At 40.5% G+C, this 10,738-nt stretch overlaps 1 protein-coding gene across 1 annotated transcript; it reads right to left on the bottom strand.

Moving 5' to 3' along the window:
- Positions 1–1,093: 1,093 nt before the first annotated feature.
- Positions 1,094–9,899, bottom strand: LLPH (LLP homolog, long-term synaptic facilitation factor). The gene is made up of 3 exons (XM_081589894.1): positions 9,845–9,899; positions 7,743–7,954; positions 1,094–1,719 (listed from the first exon to the last, which is right to left on the bottom strand). Exons 2-3 carry the CDS (start codon positions 7,945–7,947, stop codon positions 1,541–1,543), a joined length of 384 nt encoding a protein of 127 aa, XP_081446020.1. The 5' UTR covers positions 7,948–7,954; positions 9,845–9,899; the 3' UTR covers positions 1,094–1,540.
- Positions 9,900–10,738: the final 839 nt, after the last annotated feature.

Below are 10,738 nucleotides of genomic sequence, written 5' to 3'. Positions count from 1 at the left end.
TGATATTGTCATGGCTTAAATAGACAATATTAGCGACTTTTTACTTCATGAATTAACATTTATGTATTTCCTGTTCCTCACAAACTGTTGTTCAAAATTACACCAAAAGGCAAAAAAAGGCCATGAACTTTTTTGAACTTTTCAACTCACACCTTCTATTAGCTTAAGTATTTAAAAATAATCGACTTTTTGGTGAACTAATGACTGAGTAGATTGAGAAGTTTATTATATAAAATAATCCTAAGACTTTACTTGTGTTAAATTTCAGCTTCACATCTCCTAAAAGATTTGGGTTGTGTCCTTTTTATTTCTGTATTGTGTCCCAGCCTAGCAACATGCCCAGTACAAAATTTATGTCCTTATGATTAAGTGACTATTCTAATAGGTCTCACTTTTAACTTGGTTTTCCTAAGAAGCTAACAGCCTCTTCTGAGTTCACCCATGAGGGCGAACACCTTGCCTTGTTCCCTGGGTCCCTAACACCTGAAAGTCTGCTAGATTTCTACACGATCACATACGCAGACCTCATTTTATTGTGCTTTGCATATACTTTTCTTTTTTTTTTTAACAAACTGAAGGTTTGTGGCAACCCTCTGTCAAATAAGCCTATCAGTGCCCTTTTTCCATCAGCATTATTTTTTTAAGGTATACATCTTTTTTAACATAAAAGGCTGCTGCAAAATAGACTAATATAAACATAATTTTTATATGCACTAGCAAACCAAAAACTCATGTGGTTCCCTTTACTGTGGTGGTTTGGAACAATGTGCAGTATATCCAAGATATGCCGTCCTAAGCTAATATTTTCTTTGAATCTTCAAGAATGTAGCACTTCCCAAACTGATGTGACCATGTGATGTATTTTTTTCACAACACATCCAGAAAATCTGAGAACTATACTCTGAGAATAATATAAAAACTGAAGAACATTAAACTAGTTCCCAGGATGTTAAAATCTTCTGAAAAGATGGAATACACTAATTTGTACATGTCAATATTCTACCTAAAAATTTAAGTTTTTTTAAAAATTGAAGTGAAGAATCTGGTTTTCTCTACTACTAGGAAACCTTAAGGATATATGAAAGAACAGATCTTCAGGATCTAGATGTATCTTTTATTCTGAATAATACAAAATCAAAACTCCAAATAAGTACTGATTATATGATCCACTGACATATTTTTCAAGTGATACAACAATTTATTTTAAATCTGAGTTAGCTCAAATTTGTCAGCATGATGTCATATTTTACTTTTTCTAAGACCAAACAATTACAACTGCGTTAACACGTGAGAGAATTCTGATGTCTGATAATCCCTGCATACAGGACAACATTCAATTAAAATATCAGTGTACTTTCACTCATCAAATAAAATATTTTATTCAAGTTACCAAATCTGAGGAGTTATGTTGGGCTTGAATTGAAGAAAAAGGCCAAGTTAAAAAAATGGAAATAAAGTTTTCATTTGGTGGAAGCTGAAATCCATGTATGCATTCTAATCAAAGATTCGTCCCATGTGGCATTTTTCAAGTTTTTAGAGTCTACCAGGTCAAACCCTTTGCTGCCTTCATGGCTTTTACTTTGCTTTTCCCCTTCTTTTTCTCTCGCTTTGCTTTCAGCCTTTTCCTTTGCCTCTGGTTCATCCATATGGGGTACTGCCCATGCTGGTCTAGAAGAGTCTTTTTGTTTCTCTTAATATCAGTCTCCATTTTCATGTCATCTGAATAAAAAATGGAAAAACTATTAATACTCACAAATGAAGAAACAGCCCTATGATAAAGCACATTAATGTAATGAGGACACTGAATTCAAAAGTGGCATGCAACTACAAAAGCAAAAAAAATACACATCCTTTATTTGCGCAATGGTCTTTGACTAATACTCAAAAAACTCCTTACAGCACATTCAGGAAAATCACACACATGCCATGTGTTCCCACAACCATGAAAGACATAAAAGCTATCTGTGAGAAATTAGAAACTTCATCTAGTTAATCAATAAGAAACTTTCTAAAGGTTGGTATGCAATCCGATCAAAAAATAGGCATAGACCGAAAGAGACATTTTTCTAAAGAAATACACATGGCCAATAAGCACAAGAAAAGATGTTCGCATCGCTAATTATTAGAGAAACGCAGATCAAAACTACAGTGAGGTACCACCTCACACTGGTCAGAATGGTCATCATTAAAAAGTCTACAAATAACAATGTTGGAGAGAGTGTGGAGAACAGGGAGCCCTCCTACATTGGTGGCAGGAATATAGGTTGGTGCAGCCACTGCGGGAAACAGTATGGAGGTTCCTCAGAAAACTAAAAATAGAATTACCATATAATCCAGCAATCCACTCCTGGGCATATGTCCAGACAAAACTACAATTCAAACAGATACATGCACCTCTACGTTTGCAGCAGCACTATTTACAAGAGCCAAGACATGGAAAGAACCTAAATGTCCATCAACAGATGAATGCATAAAGAAGATGTGGTACATATATACAATTGAAAACTACTCAGCCATAAAAAAGAATGAAATAATGCCATTTGCAGCAATATGGATACAACCAGAGATTATCATACGAAGTGAAGTAAGTCAGACAGAGCAACACATATAATATATGTTAACAATCATGAGTGGACTCTAAAGTATGACAAAAATGAATTTATCTATAAAACAGAAACAGAATCAGGGCTATTGAGAATAAACTGGTGATTGCCAAGGGGGAAGGCAGTGGGAGAGGGATGGATTGGGAGTTTGGGATTAGCAGATACAAACACATATATATAGAATGGATAACCAAAAAGGTCCTACTGTATAGCATAGGGAATTATATTCAACATCCTGTGATAAACCACAATGTAAAAGAATATGAAAAAGAATGTATATATAAATATATGTATAACACTTTTGCTATATAGCAGTAATTGACATAACATTGCAATTAAACTAAACTTCAAGGTACAATGCTGTAAAGAGCAATACTGCATAGGAACCTGGAATGTTAGGTGCATGAATCAAGGCAAACTGGAAGTGGTCAAACAGGAGATGGCAAGAGTGAAGGTCGACATTCTAGGAATCAGCGAACTAAGATGGACTGGAATGGGTGAATTTAACTCAGATGACCATTATATCTAATACTGTGGGCAGGAATCCTTTAGAAGAAATGGAGTAGCCCTCATGGTCAACAAGAGTCGGAAATGCAGTACTTGGATGCAATCTCAAAAACGACAGAAAGATCTCTGTTCGTTTCCAAGGCAAACCACTCAATATCACGGTAATCCAAGCCTATGCTCCGAGCAGTAATGTTGAAAAAGCTGAAGTTGAACAGTTCTATGGAGACCTACAAGACCTTTTAGAACTAACACCCAAAAAAGATGTCCTTTTCATTACAGGGGACTGGAATGCAAAAGTAGGAAGTCAAGAGACACCTGGAGTAACAGGCAAATTTGGCCTTGGAGTACAGGATGAAGCAGGGCAAAGGCTAATAGAGTTTTGCCAAGAGAACACACTGGTCATAGCAAACACCCTCTTCCAACAACACAAGAGAAGACTCTACACATGGACATCACCAGATGGTCAGCACCGAAATCAGATTGATTATATTCTTTGCAGCCAAAGATGGAGAAGCTCTATACAGTCAGCAAAAACAAAACTGGGAGCTGACTGTGGCTCAGATCATGAACTCCTTATTGCCAAATTCAGACTTAAACTGAAGAAAGTAGGGAACACCACTAGACCATTCAGGTATGACCTAAATCAAATCCCTTAGGATTATACAGTGGAAGTGAATAGATTTAAGGGACCATATCTGATAGACAGAGTGCCTGATGAACTATGGACGGAGGTTTGTGGCGTTGTACAGGAGACAGGGATCAAGACCATCCCCATGGAAAAGAAATGTAAGAAAGCAAAATGGCTGTCTGAGGAGGCCTTACAAATAGCTGTGAAAAGAAGAGAAGCGAAAAGCAAAGGAGAAAAGGAAAGATATTCCCATTTGAACGCAGAGTTCCAAAAAATAGCAAGGAGAGATAAGAAAGACTTCCTCAGCGATCAATGCAAAGAAATAGAGGAAAACAACAGAATGGGAAAGACTAGAGATCTCTTCAAGAAAATTAGAGATACCAAGGGAACATTTCATGCAAAGATGGGCTCGATAAAGGACAGAAATGGTATGGACCTAACAGAAGCTGAAGATATTAAGAAGAGGTAGCAAGAATATACAAAACTGTACAAAAAAGATCTTCACGACCCAGATAATCACGATGGTGTGATCACTCACCTACAGCCAGAGGTCCCGCAATGTGAAGTCAAGTGGGCCTTAGAAAGCATCACTACGAACAAAGCTAGTGGAGGTGATGGAATTCCAGTTGAGCTATTTCAAATCCTGAAAGATGATGCTGTGAAAGTGCTGCACTCAATAGGCCAGCAAATTTGGAAAACTCAGCAGTGGCCACAGGACTGGAAAAGGTCAGTTTTCATTTCAATGCCAAAGAAAGGCAATGCCAAAGAATGCTCAAACTACCGCACAATTGCACTCATCTCACATGCTAGTAAAGTAATGCTCAAAATTCTCCAAGCCAGGCTTCAGCAACACATGAACCATGAACTTCCAGATATTCAAGCTGGTTTTAGAAAAGGCAGAGGAACCAGAGATCAAATTGCCAATATCCGCTGGATCATCGAAAAAGCAAGAGAGGACCAGAAAAACATCTATTTCTGCTTTATTGACTATGCCAAAGCCTTTGACTGTGTGGATCACAATAAATTGTGGAAAATTCTGAAAGAGATGGGAATACCAGACCACCTGACCTGCCTCTTGAGAAACCTGTATGCAGGTCAGGAAGCAACAGTTAGAACTGGACATGGAACAACAGAATGGTCCCCAATAGGAAATGGAGTGTGTCAAGGCTGTATATTGTCACTCTACTTATTTAACTTATATGCAGAGTACATCATGAGAAATGCTGGACTGGAAGAAGCACAAGCTGGAATCAAGATTGCCGGGAGAAATATCAATAACCTCAGATATGCAGATGACACCACACTTATGGCAGAAAGTGAAGAACTAAAGAGCCTCTTGATGAAAGTGAAAGAGGAGAGTGAAAAAGTTGGCTTAAAGCTCAACATTCAGAAAGTTAAGATCATGGCATCTGGTCCCATCATTTCACGGGAAATAGATCAGCAAACAGTGGAAACAGTGTCAGACTTTACTTTTTTGGGCTCCAAAGTCACTGCAGATGGTGATTGCAGCAATGAAATTAAAAGATGCTTATTCCTTGGAAGGAAAGTTATGACCAACCTAGATAGTGTAGTAAAAAGCAGAGACATTACTTTGTCAACAAAGGTCTGTCTAGTCAAGGCTATAGTTTTTCCAGTAGTCATGTATGGATGTGAGAGTTGGATGGTGAAGAAAGCTGAGCGCTGAAGAATGGATGCTTTTGAACTGTGGTGTTGGGGAAGACTCTTGAAGAGTCCCTTGGACTGCAAGGAGATCCAACCAGTCCATCCTAAAGGAGATCAGTCCTGGGTGTTCATTGGAAGGACTGATGCTGACGTTGAAACTCCAATACTTTGGCCACCTCATGTGAAGAGTTGACTCATTGGAAAAGACCCTGATGCTGGGAAGGATTGGGGCAGGATGAGAAGGGGACAACAGAGGATGAGATGGCTGGATGGCATCACCAACTCAATGGACATGAGTTTGAGTAAACTCCGGGAGTTGGTGATGGACAGGGAGGCCTGGCGTGCTGTGATTCAAGGGGTCGCAAAGAGTCAGACATGACTCAGTGACTGAACTGAACACTTCAATAAAAATGAATTTTAAAAAAGAGAACACTGTTATGATTGTCCTTACAATAGTAAAAATTAAATAGAAAACATTTAGGATATACGGATTTGAATTACTGCATTAGGGGTAAGTATATCATTCTGAAAACATGTGAGTTAAAAGAGCACTTCTCAGATTAGTTGCTTTCTTGAGCTAACTAGAATAGTTGCATCAATAAGAAGTACACTCACCCTTCTAACAGACAGGCCTTAGAAGAAAATAAACTATTAGGAATGACAGGTCACTTTCAATGAAGTGTACCTGGAAGAGGTACGCTAGCAAGCAGCAAGCTTCTGATGACAGAACAGACCTGATACCCTGGGGCTGCCACACTTCTTTATACAGGTCACACTCAAGGTATCCAGCTCTTCTAACAGGAGGCTCTGCACAGCAATGCTGTGGTCCATCTATCACCAACCTTATCTATTGTGGAGGACATGTCCAGAAAGTCCTCCTCTGGGAACTCACCAGGGTACACAGGTCTTCTGTGAACTCTGCTACCTGACATTATATTAGTTCATTTGTCTGGTTTACTGTCTGTCTCCTCCAATGTGATGTGAATCCCATTAGGATGGAGACCATTTCTGTTATTCATCATTGTTGCCTCAGGACCTAGAACCGTGCCTGATATACATTAGGCATTCAATAACTGGTCAGTGAATATTTATTCTGGGTGCTGTTCTAGTTTCTAGGGATACAGTGGTCCAAATAAGCTTTGCCCTCATGGACTTCTCAATGTTCTGTTGAGGGGAGAATAACTAAGCAAACTTCAGCCTGTGGTTAGAGCCTTTTCAAAGAGAAGTATTGGAATGAGATTAAGTAGGACCAGGAAGGCTGTGGTAAACACATGGAAAGATAATGAGGTGATTTAAGCATGGGAGTGACATAATTGATTTATATCCTAAAAAGATCATACTGGGTGATGTGACAAAAACGAATCAGAAATGAGCAAAAGCTGAGACAGAAGTAAAATGGCTACTACTGTGGTTCAGGCAAGAGATAACTGTCATTAAAGTAAAAGCGTGAAAGCAGAAGAGAAATGGATAGATTCCTAATGTATTTTGGAGATAGTCAAGGTGTGCTGATGGTTTACAGGTGGGTGATAAAGGAAAGAGAGACCAAGGATAATGACTATTATATAGAGACATTATATACATATATCATACACAATGTACATATAATACATATACATATTATATAATGACACATTATATACAGCCTCGAACTTCAGACTATATTAAAACACAGAGCACCCAGAATCTGTCAAAATCAAATACAGGGAAACAGATCTTTAAGGTAGTAAGGACAGAGGACTCTCAGAATGGAACCTAGATCATGCAAAGGGTAAAATGAGGAGACCTCCTTCTATCCTGCCTAGTTCTTGATTCCTGTGTACCCTTACAACAACTGTGTGTCTAGGTTTGTCTATTCCCATAGTACTGTCTATTTCTGAGAACTTAGGCTATTGTAACGGCTTCCGTACTGGCTCAGATGGTAAAGCGTCTGCCCACAATGCGGGTAGACCTGGGTTCAATCCCTGGGTTGGGAAGATCCCCTGGAGAAGGAAATGGCAACCCACTCCAGTACCCTTGCCTGAAAAATCCCATGGACAGGAGAGCCTGGTAGGCTACAGTCTATGGGGTCACCAAGAGTCGGACACGACTAAGCGACTTCACTTCACTTAGGCTATTGTATAAGCACCAAAGGCTCTGAATAATCCAAAACATGCTTACTCACATGAACTGGCTTTAAAATGTCTTAGCATAGAATCTCCAGGAGCACCTACAAAGAGTTATGTGGCATGGCAGGAGGTTTGTAGAGAAGCAAGTGTGAGAAAGAATGGAAGACAGTTAAAAAGGAAAAAGTCACAAAAGGACGTTTGATATAATTTTTTAAAAAATGAAACACATAATCTCACCTGTTTCATCTTTCACCACACACTGTGTTTTCTCTTGACAATGTTTGGGTTCCACCACAGTTGCTATCTCTTGAACATCTTTCATTAAAACATCACCATCTATTTTAAGAATACTTTTAAGTCTGCTGAGCTCCTTTGGGGCATTCTTTTTTCTCTTTTCAGCACGCATCTTCCTTTTCCACTTACTCCGTAAACTTTTAGCCATGTTTTACCTGGAAAGTTCACAAAATTACATTTTCAAAAGCAACTATTTACTATCAAAAAAAAAAAAAAAAAGGCAAATCTTTGGAAAACCACGTCAAAAGGTATCTGCACCACACGAACAACTGGAAAGTAAACTCTTCCCTCTGTTCATGGATTATGATGGCATAATGTGCAAATTATGTGAGGATCAATAAGGCATATACAGCCACTAAATAACAATTAAAAACACCAAATCTGACAGCCACTAAATAACAAAAATACCAAACCAAACACCCTGTGGCCACTGGCACACTACTGTATGTCAGCCAATTCTGAAAGCTCCTAGTTTCCATACGAGATGTAGAAATTTAACCATACATGATGTAGAAATTTAATTTCCTCCAAAACACAAAGAACACCGTCTTACATTCATGTAACAACTTACAAAATATTTTATAAATCTTTTAACTGCATCTTGATTTCCCCCAAACCTGCAGGTGATCTTACCCACCCCAATTTTCCTCATTATCCACCCTTTTAAGTCAATCTAGGTATTTCAAGGGCTTCCCTTGTAGCTCAGCCGGTAAAGAGTCTGCCTGCAATGCAGGAGACACGGGTTTGATCCCTGAGTCAGGAAGATCCCCTGGAGAAGAAAATGGCAATCCACTCCAGTATTGTTGCCTGGAGAATCCCAAGGACAGAGGAGCCTAGCAGTCTACAGTCCATGGGGTCGCAAGAGTAGGACATGACTTAGTGAACAACCAGCAGGTATTTCAAACTTGTATATTTCTATTCTTGATTTCTCTCCACCCCTTAGTCCCAGCCTGTCCCCCCAGAGTAGTCAATGTGAGCTTTTAAAAACTTGAAGGGCATATACAGTCTTTCTTGAAATTAACGATGTTCCACCTCACATATTCAAGATCTACAAGGTGATTTGTGACCTGGCCCCTGCCTCCTTCAACTCCTATCTCCTATGCTTCACCCCTCCACCATTACATCTGAAAACAGCCCAGTCAATAACAACCAAGGGACAGTGTGGGAATGTGATGAAGGTTGGGAAGTGATTGCAGGGATTATTAAGAGTTTAGAGGGAAACTTGTAGGTATGACTTATAACATCATCTTAATTGTACCGACAGATTTACGTTTGTGTGTATATATATTTCAAAATATTCTCTACACTTTAAATATGTGCAGTTTGTTGTGCCCATTACACATCATAAAGCAGTTAAATAAATGAAGACATTATTTTGAAAAGAAAGAGAGAGAAATGTCCAAATGACGCTTACTTCAGTATCTTTACATTTGCCCTTCCTTTGCCTAGGAACTAATCCTTCAGTAACTCGGAAAGGGTTTTTGTGACCTCTGTAAGCTCACCTCCTTTTATTCTCTACATCATTCTTTTCTTTCCTTCTTAATACGTGTTACAATCTAAAATTAAGTTTATTTTCTGTCATTCCCGGTGGTCTGTGGGCTCCACGAAGGCAGGGGATAAATAGATCTTGTTCACTGCCGGATCCCCCAGTGCGTAGCGCTATGCACATAGTAAAGTTTAAGCAAACACTCGTTGAACGGATGACTGGTGGAGTTAACATTTCTGGACGCCAGCAATCACTAACTCTGTCTTCCTGTGTACAACTCAAGCCCTGCGAGGGGCAGGAAGAAAAAAGTTACGGAACACAACTCTGAGGGCCGAGGTTAACCTGAGCTGGGCTGAAGGAGAAATCCACTTCCCACAGAGCACTGGGAAGCCCGACCAGAGCCGCCAAGACGACGGGAGACCCCAGGAGAGCCCTGCCTCTCTGGCCAGGGCTCAAGCTTGCCCAGAGAGGGACAAGATTTGAGAGGAGACTCTCCATCGGCGGCGGAATCAAGTCCCAGGGCCCACGTCTCACTGAAGCCATGCGGTAAAGAACTCACCTGCGAAAACACGAACTCAAATAACGCACGAAGCTCAAGCCGACCGGAAGTCTCTGCATTTCCGCCTTCCGGCCAACCCGCTCCTCTGGCCCGCCCCTCCCGGGCGGCGCGCTGCTTGCCGGGAGCCAAAATGTCCCGGATGTCCTGGGGGCCGGGGTTGGGGGGGTGGTCCTCTTGAGTCCCAAGCTGACGCATTTCCTGATTTGGGGGTAAGTTGCGTACCTGGAGCCGGGCTCCTCCCAGATAGATTCTTAAGTTGGTTTCGGAGACTGCGACGGAGTACCCGAGTCAAGGGTTCTTGACACAAGCTAGGCCTGCGTCCTGAGCGTGAGCGGGATAGCCCTGAGACCAACCCAGGAAGAGAGAACCGCCAGACGACTTTGCCGGTCAGGTGGGGAGCTCAGAGCCGACCTTTAGGTTTCCTGTCACGCCTCCCCGTTCGCAGGACCTTCACCACTGTCACCTGTTCTTTTAGATGCCAAATTCAGATCATCTTTATTTGCAGCCCTTAAATTTCCCCATCCCAGCTGATGGCTTCATCGTTGTACACATGTCAAAACTTGTCAAACTATATCCTTTAAATACGAGCAATTCATTGTATGTCAGTTATACTTCAAAGCTGTTACCAAAATCAAAACCCCCCTTTTCATCCCAAATACAAGTTCAAAGGGTAAAATGATCAAACTACTTCAGTTCAACTCACGTTTACCTGACTAATCACTTACTGTATACCAGACACAGTGCTTAGCCTATGACACTCGGCGTAGGTGGTGGTCACATTGGTCACAAACACCACCAGTTCTTTTTATGATTGCTTTACATGTGTTTCTGATAGTATTGGCTTTGGAACCGTACAGGTCTGTGGTACTTATGGTTCTAACACTTCTTGTGAGT

Source organism: Giraffa tippelskirchi, chromosome 4, assembly GCF_054371585.1.
Source record: "Giraffa tippelskirchi isolate mGirTip1 chromosome 4, T2T-mGirTip1v1.2.pri, whole genome shotgun sequence".
Lineage (NCBI taxonomy): Eukaryota > Metazoa > Chordata > Mammalia > Artiodactyla > Giraffidae > Giraffa > Giraffa tippelskirchi.
This window is presented reverse-complemented; position numbering and strand designations above follow the sequence as displayed.

Coding starts and splice junctions, on each gene's coding strand:
- LLPH (XM_081589894.1), bottom strand. CDS start 7,947: ATGGCTAAAAGTTTACGGAGTAAGTGGAAAAGGAAGATGCGTGCTGAA. Junction 1,720..7,742: donor TGTGGTGAAAGATGAAACAG/GTGAGATTATGT, acceptor TTTTTTATTCAG/ATGACATGAAAATGGAGACT.